This window comes from Bicyclus anynana, chromosome 26, assembly GCF_947172395.1.
Source record: "Bicyclus anynana chromosome 26, ilBicAnyn1.1, whole genome shotgun sequence".
Classification (NCBI taxonomy): domain Eukaryota; kingdom Metazoa; phylum Arthropoda; class Insecta; order Lepidoptera; family Nymphalidae; genus Bicyclus; species Bicyclus anynana.
Window position 1 is genome coordinate 3433314 of NC_069108.1, and position 19327 is coordinate 3452640.

Below are 19327 nucleotides of genomic sequence, written 5' to 3' on the forward strand. Positions count from 1 at the left end.
TCATTATATCAGCCTATGGATGTCCAATGCAGGACATAGGCCTTTTGTAGTATTTTCCAAACATCCACGATACTGAGTCACCTGCATCCAGTGCACTAAAAACAAAAATACTTATTTTTTTAATCGTCAGAGATCTGAATATAATTATATACAGACATACTTAATATGATTTAGTTAGTTTTTATTTTATTAAATTCATTTTAATATGAATAATCGTATTGATTCATTACATAATTATTATTTAAAATTATAAGTAAATATAGTTTGGCAGCCCTGGAATTTTATTGATTTAGACAGGGCCAAGCCAATGTGCGCCTTATTGTTATTAGAGAGTGGGGTGTTCCGAGAATCGCAAGTGTCAAATGAGAAGCTTACGCGAAACCATAACAAAAATCGATAAAAATTAAGCATTCAAGATGGCGACTCCTTCTAATGGCAGCGGTAATCTGGTAGAAGAATTTGAGGAATCTTTTCAGGTATGTAAAACTGTAATTTTTCTGTTATTTACATTTCTAAAACTAAAATATATCCAGATATTCCTAACCTTTGTCGTATTTTTGTTTGTATCTGTCAAAGTTTGATGAGATACCAACATGATAGATCTAAATAAACGTGGCCGGTGTTGCCATATCAGTAGAAGCTACATAAGCTAAATCTACCCATTAGTCCCGAATTATCAAAGAACTTTTGGTGTACGTGACCCGATTTCATTTATGCGTCTTCGAGTTCGATCGCTTGATTTTGTTGCAAGCGCATCTCGTTTATGTCGGCCATTTTACTGATAATGTTTTCTCGTTCTTACAAAAGTTAATCGTGGTGATTTTTAATTAAAACGCGCTTAGACTTTGTTAAATAAACTAAATAGTTTATAATAGTAAGAGACATTTGACAAAATATGTCTGTGTGGACATTGGTGTGAAATAGTGTGTTCGATGACGAAACTTTGTTGATTCGGATTTGTGATCGTAAAATATATCGACAATGTCGACGATCGGAGACGACGCTGGCCCTTCCAGCAGCGGGTTAGCCATCCAAACGTTCCGCCCGACGTGGGATGAGTTCAAAGATTTTAATAAATACGTACAGTACATGGAATCGAAGGGAGCTCATAAAGCGGGGCTCGCAAAGGTGATTCCACCGCCCGAGTGGGTCCCACGGAAGGGTGGGTACGATTTAGACCAGCTGAACATCACAATACCGTCTCCGATATGCCAAGTGGTGACGGGAAAGCAGGGCTTGTTCCAACAAATCAACATTCAGAAAAAGGCCATGACAGTGAGACAGTTTGCCATCCTCGCGAACTCTGCGAAGTATTGCACGCCCCGGCACACCAACTACGACGATTTGGAGAGGAAATACTGGAAGAACGTCACGTACGTAGCTCCTATATACGGCGCCGACGTAAACGGCAGCATCACAGACCCTGATGTGAAGGAATGGAACATAAACCATCTCGGCACGATCCTTGACTTCGTAAACTCGGACTACGGTATCGAAATCGACGGCGTTAACACCGCTTATCTGTATTTTGGCATGTGGAAGACAACCTTTGCATGGCACACGGAAGATATGGATTTATACTCTATAAACTATCTCCACTTCGGAGAGCCCAAAACCTGGTATGCAATCCCACCCGAACACGGAAAGAGGTTTGAGAGAATCGCCGCTGGCTTCTTCCCGACATCAGCTAAAACTTGTCATGCGTTTCTCAGACACAAAATGACTCTAATATCCCCTCAGATACTAAAACAGTACTCCGTGCCATGCAGTAAGATAACACAAGAGGCTGGAGAGATCATGATTACCTTCCCATTTGGCTACCACGCAGGATTCAACCATGGTTTCAATTGTGCAGAGTCTACCAACTTTGCCGCACCTAGATGGGTGGAGTACGGGAAGAGAGCCACCCAGTGCACCTGTAGCAATGATATGGTGAAGATATCTATGGACACATTTGTTAAGAGATTCCAACCAGATCGCTACGAGCTCTGGCTTAAAGGTCAGGATATAGGCTGCCACCCGGAACAACCAGAGAAGATGGTTCCTGCGCCACATCCTTCTGGTCAAGATATATTGTGTAATAAAAATAACACAGAGCTACCAGAATCGTTCATAGAAGCAGAGGAAGAAGGGTTAAAGAAGAAAAAGAGGCATCCTTTACATTTGAAGAGGGCAATGGCTAGCAAGAGCATATCAGACGGTGCGATCGCTGTTTCAATACTTGGTCATGACGTCATGGACGATGATGAGATGACAATGGCTGAAGGTGACTTAGATATGATGACATCAATGAAACGCCCCATGATGCCATTGGATCCTGATGACAATCAGTTGGCCGCTCTTGAAGATATTTGGCTGAAAGGCGATGAGATGGATCCGTCAGAGGCGACGCTACCAGATATAGGTTACATAGATTCCGATAGAGACTCTGATTATGTCGCACACAGTAAGAAACAGACAAAATCTAAGAAAAAACGTAAAGAGAGCATCAAGAAGGAACCTAAAGAAAGTGTCAAAAAAGAACCTAAAGAGAATGTCAAAAAGGAGCCAAAAGAAAAAAGCGTAAAGGAAGAACCTGCAAGTGCCAGTGAAAGACCGCAGACTAAGAAAGTTCGTCGGAAAATGCAATCAAAAGGTTTATCAACTGCTCAGTTAGAAGATATGGCTGCCGTCCTATCCAGTTGGGACTCCCCACCGCATACAGATGAAGCTGTTATAGTAGAACAAATACCAATGCCAGGCGAAGACCCTCTGAATGATTCTGCATCACCAAAACCTCTACCAAACGCTATAGGTGATAAACTAGACACATCGCAAGAGAAAAAGAAACAAAGGCGTCAGCCAAAAGAGAAACCGGAAGGAGAAACACCAGAGAAACCCAAGAAGGAAAGAATAAAGAAAGAACCTGTAAAACGACAGCCTGCAATCAAAATGGAGAAAATAGAAGGAGAAATCAAAATAAAGAAACCCAGAAAACCTCGACGTCCAAAGAGTATCCCTAATTTTGAATACAATTCACCGCTAACACCAGTGATGGGAAAGCAGATAAAACTATATAGACAAACCGAAGACGTTAAACCATCAATATTGAGCTCCCAAGAAGTAAAAACCCATACATCACCTCAACACACTTCAGTCCCACCGAAAACATACCCTGGTCTTCTTTTAGACCCTAGTTTACGAGTACCTGCCGTCTTGCCCCCCATCGACAAAAACCCCAACGCCTTCCAAGGAGAATTCCACAAATTTATGACGAGTTCAGCAAAACATATTCCAGAGCCTATAAAACCTAAAGCACCAAGAAAATCTGCTCCAAAGAAGACTGCACCTCCAGAACCTCAATTATTACAGCAAGATAGCATCCCAGCACCAATAGGGCAGTATACTGAGAGCATAGTTTTGGAGACGCCTATTGACTACAGGACATATGCACAACAAAATTTAGACAGACTGCACGAGAGCCAGCCGCCCCAAATGAACTACCAAGAAAGAATGCCTTGGAGGCCAGAATTCTACCCAAACCACAACCAAGAGGTCCTTCACAACATGCAACCCATGTATGGTCATATGAACTCAAATCAATACTTCCGAAGTCCATACCAATCACCATGGTATGGCTATCAGAAATAAACCTAATTATTTTTCTTTTTTTTTTGTTTTAATAAAAAAATTAGTATTATTTTGCACATTTTAGTCATAACAAAAATAATGTGTAGTGTATAAATCATACATTTTCATCACTGACTTTTTATTAAGTCTTAATTTAATTAATTAGTAAACAAATTAATAATAATTATAAATATTAAGATAGAAAACGTAATTATGAAATTTGTGTGAGTGTTATGTGAGTTAAGGTTTTTATTATTGTACAGTTGACAAATAAATTAATTGAAAATTTTAAAACTGTTTAAATATTGAGTGTAATGCATGTTGGATACACATTTTACAAGCTACTTGGCACTGCTTCATGCTTCTTACATAAGTGAATCAAAAAGGTCTAATTTAAATTTAAATCCAATTTAGTGTGAAACTTATTCTATTTACATTTTAGGCCTTAGCACAGTGTGAATTGACTTAGTTAATTTAATTTGACTACATCAAGATGTGTGCAGCACAGAATTAATAAACACTGGCATTTCTGACATTTTTAGTTTTGAAATCTGTACCTGGGGGGTAAAAATACCTTCTTAGTATTATGGTTTCAAATCATGTCATGTTTCATTTGAATCAATGAAATAATATCAGAGTGATGTGAGTCAACAAAAAACATGGACATAGAGACAAAAGTTAAAAATAAAATATTTTCATAGTCAATATTGATTATTACATAAAATGCTCTCCCATTACAATTTTCAATATTTCTTCAATGTACAGAATCAGACCTATTACAAATTTATTACAATTATAGATTATAGACTTCATCAAGTTAGGCTTAGACTTATGTGCACTTCTACCCACTGACAATCAAGTAAACTCACATTGGCATGATGTCATGCACACCGCGACAAACACTACCAGCTTTATCGGCTGTCAAGCCATTAGTGCTGCAGGCATGTGAGATTACTTGATAGTCAGTGGCTGACACTAAGTATTCTATGTCTTTTACCTGGTTCTAAGCCCATCAATTTTCAGCTAAATTTGTTTACCCGTTCTTGAGTTATAAATAGTGTACTATTAACTACAGTTTGTTTCATGAAGCATGGTGCGGGTGACAGTTCGTTTTACTCTTGTAATTTTGCCGCGATTCTCGATAATAGTACGTACGCGATACAGGCGACTGTCACCTTACCCATGCTATCTGAAAAACACCCTCAACAGGACTTCTTTCTATGTATAGATGAATGCCATACTGTAGTTTACACTTTTAGTAGTTAATTTTGACTGAGTTATTTTTATTTAATTAATACTTCTGAGTGTACCTACTTACTTATTTAGTTTAACTATATTTTATGCTTGTATTTTTATAAAACACGTAAATTATATATTTTTAATTAAAATAAGATTATGTTTTTTCAGTGTTATTTTCTTGTGTGAATTTATTCCTTTGTTTTTTTTGGCATTGATATTCGGTAGCACTATGTATCAATTTTTTTAATCTTAAAGTTATCGTATATATTAGCCGACGCTAGCCGCTTAGTTCCTGTTCCCGTGAGAATACGGGGATAAAATATAGCATAGGACAATCGCAAATAACGTGGCATTCTAGTACTAAACGAGTATTATTATTACTGCTCTGCCTCGTTGCGTTGGTCCAATGATTAAGCCTATGTGGCTTTGAATCACAGGGTCGTGGGTTCGAATCCTCGGTCGTAGCACGAGCACGTTATTATATCAGTGCCAGTTATTATCAATAACGTCTAAATTCCGATGATTATCTTTAGGGAGTAAAAGATTGTTGTGCCCGCCAATCCGCATTGGTGTAGCGTGATGGGAGTAAGCCCCATATTCCCACTCCTATGGGGAAGCCCTGTTGTGAGCTGATAATGTCCAACTTGTGTTATAGTCAGATGCAATCTTTATGACTTCTCCGAAATAAGGTGCGACTGGCCATACAAAAATCAAGACACGTGAGCGCGCGGCTTGGTACCCCGCCGCCGCGCCCCTATGTTACCGATGTTACCTAAAATCTTGTAAACGAACGATGTACCTACGGAAACGTCATAAAGATTGCATCCTATTATACATACGTACAAACAAAGGTTTCCACTTTTATAACAGTAGATAATGCGATTTATGTTTTTACCGGCGGCTGTTATATGCACCCTCTTTACATTAGCCAACAATGCGGATAATATTGTGGTTTGTTTCGAACATTATGCTAGCTCATAACGTTGGTCATATTTGCCACAGTGTTGGCCAAAGTTGTTTTATTTCACACACACAAACTAAAAATTAACAGCGTCATCTCTCGGTGGTTCTAAAAACTAACCGTACCATCGATAAACATAGATGGCAGTTTTTATTTAAGGGGCATATTTTTATTGTGATGAAAAGTTATTTTTTTTTTAATTCATAAATGCTATGAAACCTAAACGAATTTCGAATTTGTAGCCGGCCGCTAAAAATAATAAGAATTAATTTATTATAGTATTTTATATTATATTTTGTATTCACATTGTTAAAAATTAAAAAAAAAGTTTAAGTAAATAAAATTAGAGAAAAAAAAAATTATTCGATTATGAAAGGTAGAGGCAAGGTGAAACATTTATGTGTATTAAAAAGTATTCTCTATTCATAAGGAACTTTCGTGAAGTAACATCTGCTTCTATTCAATTAAATTTTATAACCTCATCTGATAACACCCCTTTCGGTTTCTACACGACATCGTACCGGAACGCTAAATCGCTTGGCGGTGTGTCTTTGCCGTTAACTAGCCACGGCCGAAGCCTCCCACCAGCCAGACCTGGACCAATTAAGAAAACCTCAATTGGCCCAGCCGGGGATCGAATCCAGGACCTCCGTCTTGTAAATCCACAGCGCATGCCACTGCGCCACGGAGGGCGTCAAAAACAGTTTTAAGTAAAAAAAAAAATACTATATTTAGTAGCTTTCCAGTAGATGACGCTAGTGTAGTCGTTGTTAGGGTAATTATCTATACTAATACTAATATTATAAAGCTGAAGAGTTTGTTTGTTTGTTTGTTTGATTGTTTGTTTGTTTGATTGTTTGTTTGTTTGATTGAACGCGCTAATCTCTGGAAATACTGGTCCGATTTGAAAAATTTTTTCAGTGTTAGATAGCCCATTTATCGAGGAAGGCTATAGGCTATATATTATCCCTGTATTCCTACGGGAACAGGAACAACGCGGGTGAAACCGCGCGGCGTCAGCTAGTAACATTATAAAAATGATTACCTAATTAACTTTTATTGTATAAACTATGTAAGTGCCTATTTATTATATTTTATTATCTGTGAACCGATCAAAAAATAATTATGTCCGAATTTCATACATTTAGATTAATAAAATAAAAAAATAAACAGCTTATATGTAGCTATTTATTTTTTTATTCAAACTCAAGACCTTATAGTACTTTCAACCAGTGATTTTAGTGTGAATTTTAATTATAGATAATAATAGTAAATAAATTATGTTAATAATAATAGGTTTATTTATTAAATTAAATATAAGATTAAAGAGATTATGCCCTGTTTGAAATAGCTTTAAAATTGTACCTCTAAGCAATAACTAAATAATAATTTTGTAAATATTACACGAATTTGAAAATATTATGTGATTTTTTTAAACTTTAGAAAATATTTGTAGTTTGACCTACAGAGAAAAATATTTTTGTTTTTTACCTGTTCTCTATAAATAATGTATTTTATTCTGCATATACAAAGAAAGAATACACAGACATACAGTCGGAAGCTATTATATACATTTCCGTTGGTAAGTGATGATGCAATCTAAGATGGAAGCGGGCTAACTTGTTACGAGTAGGACGAAAATCCACACCTTTCGGAATCTACACGACATCGTGCCGGAACGCTAAATCGCTTGGCGGTACGTCTTTGTCGGTAGGCTGGTAACTAGCCGGCCGAAGCCTCCCAGGCAGACCTATAGGGACAACCCACCACCTCCCATGGCCCTTTCAACCTCTCGGTAATTTGGGCCGAAACGAGGGAGGGCGAACCCGGTACTTGCTCTTTGCGTGTTCCCGGGACGCCTTCTTGACTCCCTACAAGTTATTTTCTCTTTTCGCTCCTTGTCCCCGGCAGACCTGGACCAATCAAGAAAACCTCAATCGGCCCAGCTCGGGATCGAACCCAAGACCTCTCAGGTTTTGTAAATCCACTGCGCCACGGAGGCCGTTAAAACCTTGGGCTTAGGAAAACATACTGCAGCTGCAGATGGTATAACTAACAATATACTTGCATGAGTATTACGCGGAGAGCAGCAGTGACAAGGGTTGTACCATCAGATGATGACACTTTTGTATTAGAGGAAACATCTCTAGTATATCCCAGGACTTGTGACCTGGGGTGTAGGGTTAAAGGATTTTTTTCAGAATGCATTAACACTCATCTCCCCTGCACGACATATTGTCTGTACGCACGCATACTAAATAAATGTAAAATCAATTATTTACACTTACGAAACATTATCCCACAAAGAACTGAACCCGAGTCACCAATGATCCTCTTATTCACATTATCATTGTCATATCAACTTTATACAAATGCCTCCTTTTTACAATAATCATCATCATTATCAACCCATATTCGGCTCACTGCTGAGCTCGAGTAGCCTCAGAATGGAAGGGGTTTGGCCATTATAGTCCACCATGCTGGCCTAATGCGGGTTGGCAGACTTAACACACGCAGACAATTAAGAAAAGTCTCTGGTATGCAGGTTTCCTCACGATGTTTTTCCTTCACCGTTTTGAGACACGTGATATTTAATTTCTTAAAATGCACACAACTGAAAAGTTGGAGGTGCATGCCCCAGACCGGATTCGAATCCACACCCTCCGGAATCGGAGGCAGAGGTCATATCCACTGGGCTATCACGGCTATACAATAATATATTTATGCATGTTACCATGTCTTTCGGCAGGCGTGTCTGAACGTGCTGACTAAGCAGGAGGCGTCACCATGCGTCGAGAAGGAGGAGGTCAAGGTCGAGGTGGAGAGGTTCATTGACCTCGCCAGGCAGATGGAAGCGTTCTTCTTGCAGAAGAGGTGAGGCTTCTTAGTTCTTCTGCAGACCCCAATTAGGTGAACCGAGAATATCGAGCTGGTTGCAGTGAGACGCTGGATGCTGGAGGCTCGAGACATTTTAGTTTTTAAATCCATGCATGTCCAGCTGTGGACGTCCATCGCCTAATGGAAAGTCCAAACTACACGGTACTGGATGTACTGGAGATATTGTGATATGTGGCTTAATGTTGAAATAAGAATAAACGCATTGTGGTGGGAAAGGGAAGTGTTTTTTAACAGTCAAAGGTACCTTTAACCCTACACACATTGTTCACAAATGCGTGACTTCACTCAAGGTCATTCTGCCATTCTAGGGTCTTATGTTGGTTATAGTTTGATGTGTTAATTAAGTTGTCCTGACAAATGTTGTGAATCATTACCTTTGTTTGACATTGGTTTTCTTGTTGTTATCACGTTGTCCGCTAAAAGCTTTATACTTTTTTCCGTTCTCCAGGTTCCTGCTGTCGGCGATGAAGCCCGAGCTGCTGGTGAAGGAGGACAACAACGAGCTGAAGTGCGAGCTGCAGCGCAAGGAGGAGCTGCTGGGTCGCCACTATGAAAAGATCAGCCAGTGGCAGAACCTGCTAGCGGACCTGCAGGTCTATATTTGATTTCTCTGTTATTTAGTAGATTTTTCTTTACAAGATAGCCCTTGACTACAATCTCACCTGATGATAAATGATGATGCAATCTAAGATGGAAGCGGGCTAACTTTATAGGAGGTGGATGAAAATCCACACCCCTTTCGGTTTCTACACGCTATATCGCTTGATACAGTACGTCTTTGCTGGTAGGGTGGTTACTAGCCGCCTTTGAAGTCCCTACAAAAGGCCTATGTCCTGCTGTGGACGTCCATCGGCTGTGATGATGAAGTCTCCCAAAGTGAATTGATGTAGTGAAATATGTGATGCCATTATTTACTACTTTTGATCAGTCAATTTTAACTGTCATTACATGTCCTACTTATGGGAGAGGATACGGAGTTCCGACCTACCATGGCACTCTGATTTGTTGGGGCGCTTAGGGCAGTAACTTTTTCGGCTATCTGTCACTATCAGATGTCAATGAAGACTTAACATGTTCGCTGAGACACCGTAGGCCTGGTTAATTCAGACGAGTGTCTCGCACCTCTCGTCCGTTCGTTGGTTAACAATATTCGAACGAATATTAATATTTTGCGGATTATTATGCGGAGTGAATATTCTGCACTTCTACCTACATATGTATTCTGTGACACAGGGGTGTAATGTAACACAACCACCATCCCAATTAAATGAACTTTGACTTTATGAACCACTCGAAGCGATACGGAGCGGGTGCGAGGCGTTATAGTGAGTTTTAAGCCTTGATTGGTCCCCACAGACGCCGCAGCCCGCGCTGCAGCAGGCCGCGTCCCCGATGCAGGCGGCGTGCGGCGTGCAGCAAGCCGTGCCGCAGCACCAGCAGCCGCCCAAGACTGAGTTCAACTCTCCGCTCACGGTCAGTGCGTCAGTGTAATGTGTGGTCCCCACAGACGCCGCAGCTTTTAAAATTTATGATAGGTATTCTAGTATTCTCTGGATCTACTAAACTGATTGTGAATATTGTTTTACAACTAGAAAGCCACGCTATTTGTGAGTGTCACAGGCTACATTTAAACCCTGTATTGTAACGGGAACAATGTTTTTTTTGTACCTTTCAAGTTAGCCCTTGACTACTATGGCAAATATTCTTAAAAAAAAGCGAATGTGCTATAGACCGCACGACTGAAGTAAAACTTCTTTATAACAAAAGATTTCGACAGATGGATAACCTTTTTTTAAATCGGATAATAATAAAAAAACATAGCGCCATCTATGAGCCTCAGGCATAACTGCATCGCAACAGATTTTTATAATGTCCAAAAAGGGATTTTTTCAAAGTTCTTTAAGAACGCCATCTACTGGTAATTTAAAATTACAAACACCGTTTCAGTATGCTTGCAGATGGCATCGCCTGGTTATTCTTAACGCATTCACCAATCTATGTTACGAGTTCCTCGATTACGGATTGTATTAACATTCATTATTTATATTATTATAAAATGAAGGTAATTTATACGTAGTGATGGTGATAAATAAGACGGTATTTGAAAACTTGAGTTAAATTCTTTGTTAGGCAGCGTGTACACCGTCACGCTGCTAGTCGCATTAGTGATTTTATGCAATAATGTTTTGTTTTGTAATTTATTGATCATATATTATTTAGTGTGAGCATGGAGAACATGTCGGGCAGGTGGGATGAGTGTTAATGCATGCAGGGATTAAACCTACTCTCAAAGTCACAAGTCCTGACACCTGTTCGAGTTGTTTCCTCTACCACAAACCACGTCATACTTACTCAAGTCAAGCGTTGAGAAATCCTAAGGAATTAAAATAATTTTGTATTGCAATGTACCCAGGTGCAGCAGATGGCGGCGGCGGCGGCGGCGCAGCAAGCGGCGGCGCTGCAGCAGCAGGCCATGCAGCAGCAGCAGGTACCGCGCCCCGCGCTCCCGCCCGCCTACCCCGCCACCGTGCAGCGCCGGTGACGCGCGACCTGCCACCGCGCAGCGTGACCCATCCGTGACCCCCCGTGACCCCTCGTGACCCACCCAGGGGGCACAACTGCTAACTTTTCATAACAACTGATTAGCGCGTTAGGGCACACCACCAGCTAACAAATCAACCGTGCAGGGTGACCCACCCGTGACCCCCCGTGACCCACCCAGGGGGCACAACTGCTAACTTACATAACAACTGATTAGCGCGTTAGGGCACACCACCAGCTAACAAATCAACCGTGCAGCGTGACCCACCCGTGACCCCCCGTGACCCACCCAGGGGACACAACTGCTAACTTACATAACAACTGATTAGCGCGTTACGGCACACCAGCTTACAAATCAACCGTGCAGCGTGACCCACCCGTGACCCCCCGTGACCCACCCAGGGGACACAACTGCTAACTTACATAACAACTGATTAGCGCGTTACGGCACACCAGCTTACACATCAACCGTGCAGCGTGACCCACCCGTGACCCCCCGTGACCCACCCAGGGGACACAACTGTTAACTTACATAACAACTGATTAGCGCATTAGGACACACCAGCTTACAAATCAAACGTGCAGCGTGAACTGAGGGCCTAGTGGCAGTTTGATACTGTGACGATCGCGTTAACGTAAACGCGAATTTCTAAAGAATTGAAACAGCGCCATCTAGTGGCACTACTGCACAACTGTTTCAATTCCATATAAATTCGCGTTTACATCAACGCGATAATAACAGTATGAAAATATTGAAAACTCCCACTAGGCACACTGAGTGGCAGTTGGTACTGTGACGATCGCGGTAGCGTAAACGCGAATTTCTAAAGAATTAAAAAAGCGCCATCTAGTGGTCTCCCACTAGGCACCCTGAACCATAGAGGGAACACAACTACTACAAACTTACCAGGGGCGTAGCTACCACCGTATCAGCTGTTTCAATGATATGGGGCCCCGGTCCCGGACTACAGAGGCCCCTTACGTGTGAAAACAAAAATTTGTAAAATGTAATCTACAATCTGACTGAATTTGGTGCTTCCCAAAAAAAAATATAAAAACTGTCTATAGTTTCACTTTAGGAATGGCTTAATTAAAAAAAGGATTTTTTTTTAGAGCCGTGATAGCCCGTGATTTCGGAGGGTGTGGGTTCGAATCCGATCCGGGCGTGTAACTTCAACTTTTCAGTTGTGTGCATTTTAAGAATATCACGTGTCTCAAACGGTGAAGGAAAAACATCGTGAGGAAACCTGCATACCAGAGAATATTCTTAATTTTCTGCGTGTGTGAAGTCTCCCAATCCGCATTGGCCTAACCCCTCTCATTCTGAGAGGAGACTCGAGCTCAGGAGTGAGCCGAATATGGGTTGATAATGATGAATCTCTTTTTCCTGGGTTAAACGCCCAAAAGTTGTAAACATCCTAAATAGGTTAAGTCACTGTTCTATTTGTTTGAATCAAGCATTTTTGTTTTTTTTTTTTTGTGAGAAATGTTTTACCCTTTATTTGGGCCCCAAACTAATTTTGATACAGGGCCTCTACAAGGCACGGTACGCCCTGTAACTTACAAAACAAATATAAATTTAATCATTATAATGTGGCAAAAGTAATAATATATGGCCCCATAGCCAGCCAATGACAGATCTGGGAATGACAGATCTTGGTCACGTGACCTGTCGATAGCAAATGTCATTCCCATACATTTTTCTAGTTTTCGAAGCGTTTGCGATCGTAGAAAGAGAATTGTCGTGCCACTTAAAACACTAATTTTAATGTATTAATTTAGATTTTTTTTCAGTATCCAGTAGGTATATGTAGTTTAAAAATAAAAACAATATTAAGTATTTTTTTTGTATAATTTCTTTTTTTTCTCTAGCACTTGTTTATAATTATTTTTTACACTACTTACATTTACACGCTCGTGTTTTGTCTATGAAGCACTGTAACGTCTCGCTTCCATAGACAATATGCGAAGAGAGTGTGAATGTTGGAGGTTCTAAGTAGGTAAATTATTTAGAAAACTATATTGAAACACATCTAGTGCCTGTAATTGCTAAACCTTCCTTCTGAATTCAACTTATGCGTATACGATTTATCCTACCATAGGTAACTCAGACCAATTACCTTCTAATAGGACCTGCCACGCTAGAGATTACCTCTCTGTCAATAATATATGATCATGATCCACCGTGTTCATACAAGCTGCATCTATAGCTAAATATGTATATAAAATGTATAGGTGTGTGTTGTGTAAGGACACAGGATATGTTTATATCGATGTGTGAGTTTACCTCGTCCCTTTCAAAACACGACAGACAATTTTGATGATGAATTTCAGTGTTCGATACAAGTCCATATTTTTTTAGATCTATTAGGTATTTGGTCTAACCCCTCATTCTGAGAGGAGACTCGAGCTCAGCAGTGAGCTCGAGTGAGTGAGTGATGAGTTGATAATGATGACAAGTCCATAGAAGATAATTGGCCTGAGCTTTACGTTAGAGCATTTAGTTTTGGTACAAACAAAATGTGGAAGGTGTGGCAGTAACAGGCTACGTCATATTACTTGCTTATTGATTTTATTTGACCTTTTATTTGCAAATACACTATTTTGATTGAATTATTTGTTTTATTTATTGTTTACCTAGCACTTTTTTTGTATACGTAGCAAATTTTGCTGCACATTTTTTACAAGGTGAGTTTTTTTTATTAAATTTTATTTTAATTTACTTATTTGAATGCACAGTCGCTTCTAAACTTAGATAAATATAATTAATTGACCCCTTTTCAAGGTTGTTACTTGTCCCAAACATGTCAAAGTACTGGTGTTCTGATGCTTCAACTACTTTTGGTTTTTGATTTTACTACGTGGTCGAGGTGTTAAGTGCGGCACATTTGAAAATAAATGTTTTTTTCTTTCTGATAGTGTTCGTTACTATTTTTTTTTTAAATAATATATGCCATATCTTCTAAAGAGCAGTATTTCTTTTCCCTCTCACTCAGTCAGTCGGAAAAGACTGTGTCAAACCACGTACTCTTGATGAGTTCGAACCCATTATCACAATTTTGTTCGTGAATTTGGGTGCGATACTAGTCCTTAAGTAGTCTGAGTTCAGAGGCGACACTTTGGCTTCATCGTCTGAAGTGTGACTGTGGTTGGTCATATCCGAACTTTATTAGCTACTAGCGGACGCCCGTGACTTCGTTCGCGTGGATTTCAGTATTTCACAAATGCCGCGGGAACTGTCGCAGACTTTTTCGCAGGGAAACAGTTCTGTCAAACATGATTTTTGCTAAACTTTAACCAGCGCACGCAGCGTAAGCTCTCAATAGGAAAAAATCCCCCGATTTTGAAACATTATTCATTGGTGCTCCGCTCCTTTTAGTCCTTTTAGTCTTAGCGTGATAATATAAAGCCTATAAGCCTTCCTCGATAAATGGGCTATCTAATACTGAAAGAATTTTTTAAATCGCGTTCAATTCAAATCAATTAAAGCGCGTTCAAACAAAAAAACTCTTCAGCTTTATAATATTAACTTATATTGAGGCTTTGCGTCGGTTTGCTAGTTCAAGTGTGTTGTGCCATTAGATGCAGAACAGCCTGGCGCAGGGCATGTTCATGGCGGGCGGGCGCGGGTACGGCGGCGCCGCGCTGCAGGGCCCGCTGGCGTATCTGGAGAAGACTGCCACCAACATAGGTAAGGTCATCATCTAGTCCACGAGTGTACCACCAGATGCAGATGCGCCTATGGACCGGACATGCCGCCCACATTACAGTCCTCGCGGTTCAAAATACTGCAGGGTTATTCTGTAACAATTATTGTATAACTTGCAAGTGTGAGTTTCGCATTCACCTCTAACTCTCTCTGTCTAACACGATACTATAGAAAGAGATATATGGAAGTGAGTTTAAAACTCACGCTTGCATGCAATAATTGTAACAGAATAATCTGTATAATCTGTGGTTATATTAATAGGCCCTCCTGGACGAGAAACTAATGCTCTTCGGACTTGACAACCGACGAAAGACAGAGGTTAACAATTTGACGTGTATATATTTTTTTATATACGAACATCTGTAACTCTTTACTGAGTTGTCTGATTTTAATTTTTTTTACAGCCATGAAATTTTAATTTACACCCGATACCACAAGTCCCGGTAACAGCTTGGGGTGTTTTTCTTTGCCACAAGATGTTGGAACCGCAAATTAAATATAAAAATCGACCAGTAGTATTTTTAAATTATGGCATTTGGCTTGGCTAATACGAATTCTATTTTTTATTTTGGAATCCTTCATTTCATATCACACATAGGTACAAGTTACGATAAGCAATATTTGCAATAAAGAATTGTTGTTTTTAATAGGTAATTTTGTGTTTGCAGACATGGTGGGTCTGGGCGATGGACGCAGGTGACGCGGCCGCGGGAGGGGCAGGGGCCGGGGCCGCGGCAGAGGCCGGGGTGAGTGCTAGGGCTCCGGACTACACAAGATGTCGCACTGCTGAAGGTTGTTTGTATAGACATGGTGGGTCTGGGCGATGGACGCAGGTAAACGTAGCAATAATCGCATACGTTCATCCAGCAAGAAGGAAGAGAAAGCAATATTTGAGCAGTAAAAATGGATAGATACTTATAGGTAATGCGCAGAAATAACCAAAAAAAAAATAATTTCAGTTTAACTAGGTTCCGAGGTATAAAACCTATTCTACTAAACTATTAAGAAGCAAGGTCATTTCTGTATTTTTTCCATCTTTCAACTTTTTAGTTGTTTCGGAGAAGGGGTAAGCTTTCGACCACTTTCTTGACTAACTTGGAGACAATCTATTTTATAATTACCTACAAAAAAGATTCAGTGAAAATTGATTATGAAGCGAGAGACAGTAAATTGTTTTTTTTTTTAACCTTAAAAATGTTAACATTTGCTACAGGCTCCGCGCCAGTTTAATCCGGCACTATAAGTACCTAATATACAGGTTGTCCCGTAATTAATAAAAAAAAACACAAACTGTAGATACACCATCTAATTATTTAAAACTGATTTGAATAGTTTTCCAAAAATCCTTAGGGTGACCAAGTTATGATTAAATGCCATTTTATAGGGGACACCCTGTATAATTATTCTGTCTGTTTGTAGGTCGTGGTGCATCCCCTGAGTATGGCGGCAGCATGACGCCGCCGTAGCACCCTCCCGGCGCGCTGCGCTCTCTCCGCTCTCTCCGACACTCTCTCACAACCGCTCATTGTAGAACATCGCTCTCTGCGCTACATCACTAACTTATCTGTACAGTGGCTAAAAGAGGATTTATGTTTACTTCTTTTTGAATTACGTTGAATTGAGCGTATAATTTTCACGAATTGTACCCGCTGTGAATCTAAATTTTAGATTTATATATATTTATTATTTTTAAAAGTATTACACGTAATAAACTAGGAAATTTTTCAAGTTACGAGTTTTAAATTCATAGGATTGCTATTTTTTAAACAGCGCCATCTATGTTAGCATCTGTGTAAACATGTTTATAAATTTACAATGTAGGTGTCGCTAAAGTTACAGTGGTTTTTTTATTTGACTTTCAGGGCTCTTGGTTCCAGTATTTAAAAAAAGTGGCATATGAAGATTCACGTTTTTTCTTCCACTAATAGTCCATGATCATTCTATATTATCAAAGTGAATAACCAAGGATTTTATATTTCTGGTCACTACACACTTAGTATATTAGCTAAATTATTATTAACATATTTTGCACTTGACTTATTCTATAATTTTGGTGAGGAATATCTTATGCGATGAGTTTAATTGACTGCTGACCTGATTCGTTGCCACATCATGCTTCCTCATGCTCTATAGGTGTCCATATACTAACCTTCTCTGTTATAGAAAACATAAAATATACACTTTTATTTTATTAAATCGGTCGATACCGTTCTTAAGCTTTATCGAACTAACGAACCGATAATAAGCTATACTACTACAGAACAAATAATAATAGTTTATTGTATTTAAATACTTTTTTAATGTAATTTTTATACATTTTAATAAATAATATATATATCAAAATATATATTTTTCGTGATTACAAAAATATTTCCGACTTAGGTAGACCTGTACAGTCACTACACTGACACTGTACACACTGTACAGTATGCTGACAATTGTCTAGTCTAGTCAAGAAGATAATCTATAAATATACGTACAATGGAAAGGATTTTTTTCAACAAATAATTATGAATAATTACAATTTTGTCACATATAATTCAGACAAATATTTTTAATTTAAACATAAATATGGCAGCTCTGTTAAAATAAATCAACGATTTTCTTTTATTGTCGTATCTTACGATTTGACTAGACTACAATAAAGAAAAAGCGGTATTTCCATCGGTTATAAAATTAAAATAATTAATATATTATCGTGAAACTAAAAAAATATTATTTTTTGTTTTTGTACAGATCTCGTTCACTTTTTATTTTATTCTAAATAAAATTACTTATTGCAATACAAATAGATGTACGGCACTACCACTTTGATAAGTTAAGCAAAACTTAAAGGAATTCAAACTACAGTTGCCAGTTGTCTCTAATTTTTAAACGAATATTACTGGTCTATGGTTTTTCTATCAATGAGATTTATTAAAGTGGTAATACTATACTTACACACATATTTAATATCATAGTAATAAGCTATTTAACATTAACATTACATATACGCTTGCATTTCATACATGCGTAAACTCACTGCCTGTACCTATTCTTTGACGACTTTCTCAATTCGTCCCCTATACCGATAAGCCGAGATAATAATTAAAGATACACCGGATGCTACAAGAAAGTTGAAAGCTTCTATTTCTATGAGATTTACAAATATATCTACTCACTAAACTTACTCAAAAATGGGATACATATTTGAAATTGTATAAGAAAACAAATGTAATACAACGAATTTCAAAATATCTAGTCATTTTCAGATGAACTGAAAAAAATATAGCATGTATTCTTTAAAGAAACTGAATGTTTAGGTAAGGCAGTGATAACCTATTATTCCATTACATTATTATCATCAAAATGTGTGAAGTAAACTTTGTAAAATGATTTTAGTCTATAAGCAATGTAGTAAGTAGGTAATGGAAGTAGTGTTTATAATATAATGAAAAAATAAAGCATTGTAGGTATTTATTATTAGATAGATAAAATTGAGTTTTATTTCAACCTTTTTGACAAAATCCCATGTTCTAGATAGGATTTTTTTTATTCTTTACAATTTAGCCCTTGACTACAATCTCACCATATGATAAGTGATGTTGCAGTCTAAGATGGAAGCGGGCTAACTTGTTAGGAGGAGGATGAAAATCCACACCCCTTTTCGGTTTCTACGTGACATCGTACCGGAACGCTAAATCGCTTCGCGGTACGTCTTTGTCGGTAGTGTGGTAACTAGCCACGGTCGAAGCCTTCCACCAGCTAGACCTGGAACAATTAAGAAAATCTCAATCGACCCAGCCGGAGATCGAACCCAGGACCACCGTTTTGTAAATCCTCGCATACCACTGCGCCACGGAGGCCGTCAAAACGATAAGGAAAGGATAAATAATTCGAAGATTTCACTATTTTTCCAATTGTAAAAAGGTGAAATTTTTTAGTTTGTTCGACTGATTATAAAAATTCTTTCTTCATTAGAAAGCTACATCTTCACCGAATAACATATTTTTCCCCTGTATTCCATGGGAATGAGAGTTTTTGGGTCAAACCGCGGGACGTAAGCTGTTTTAGCATAATTTCTATCATACCTAAATATGCTGTCTGTTAATTTTAAATAAGCTTATAGTCAGTCCATGCTCCTAAAAGTAAGGACGGTAAGCAACTATAGAGTTTGGCTCATTGGCAGTGGCGTGCATAAGGTTGTCGATTAGGGTATGCACTAGTAATAAAATTAAGTAAACTAAAAAAATCTTTATTTAATAAGCTACTTAGTGCTTATTAAATAAAGATTTAATAAGCACTAAGAAGACAACTTTTAGGGTATGCAGTACTTTAATGAAGTGCACGCCACTGCTCATGGGTTTATAGAAAATTAGATTAATCCCAGA

At 38.7% G+C, this 19327-nt stretch overlaps 1 protein-coding gene and 1 long non-coding RNA gene across 2 annotated transcripts; both read left to right on the top strand.

Annotated features, from left to right (window-relative positions):
• Positions 1 to 687: 687 nt before the first annotated feature.
• LOC112051136 (probable lysine-specific demethylase 4B) lies at positions 688 to 13861 on the top strand. Its single transcript, XM_024089639.2, has 5 exons — positions 688 to 3627; positions 8559 to 8683; positions 9156 to 9300; positions 10064 to 10180; positions 11121 to 13861. Exons 1-5 carry the CDS (start codon positions 982 to 984, stop codon positions 11247 to 11249), a joined length of 3162 nt encoding a protein of 1053 aa, XP_023945407.1. The 5' UTR covers positions 688 to 981; the 3' UTR covers positions 11250 to 13861.
• A 608-nt stretch (positions 13862 to 14469) lies between these two features.
• LOC112051129 (uncharacterized) lies at positions 14470 to 17403 on the top strand. Its single transcript, XR_002887216.2, has 3 exons — positions 14470 to 14939; positions 15626 to 15703; positions 16377 to 17403. It is a non-coding gene; the product is annotated as an uncharacterized LOC112051129 (long non-coding RNA).
• Positions 17404 to 19327: the final 1924 nt, after the last annotated feature.

Coding starts and splice junctions, on each gene's coding strand:
- LOC112051136 (XM_024089639.2), top strand. CDS start 982: ATGTCGACGATCGGAGACGACGCTGGCCCTTCCAGCAGCGGGTTAGCC. Junction 3,628..8,558: donor CATGGTATGGCTATCAGAAA/TAAACCTAATTA, acceptor GTCTTTCGGCAG/GCGTGTCTGAACGTGCTGAC. Junction 8,684..9,155: donor GCGTTCTTCTTGCAGAAGAG/GTGAGGCTTCTT, acceptor TCCGTTCTCCAG/GTTCCTGCTGTCGGCGATGA.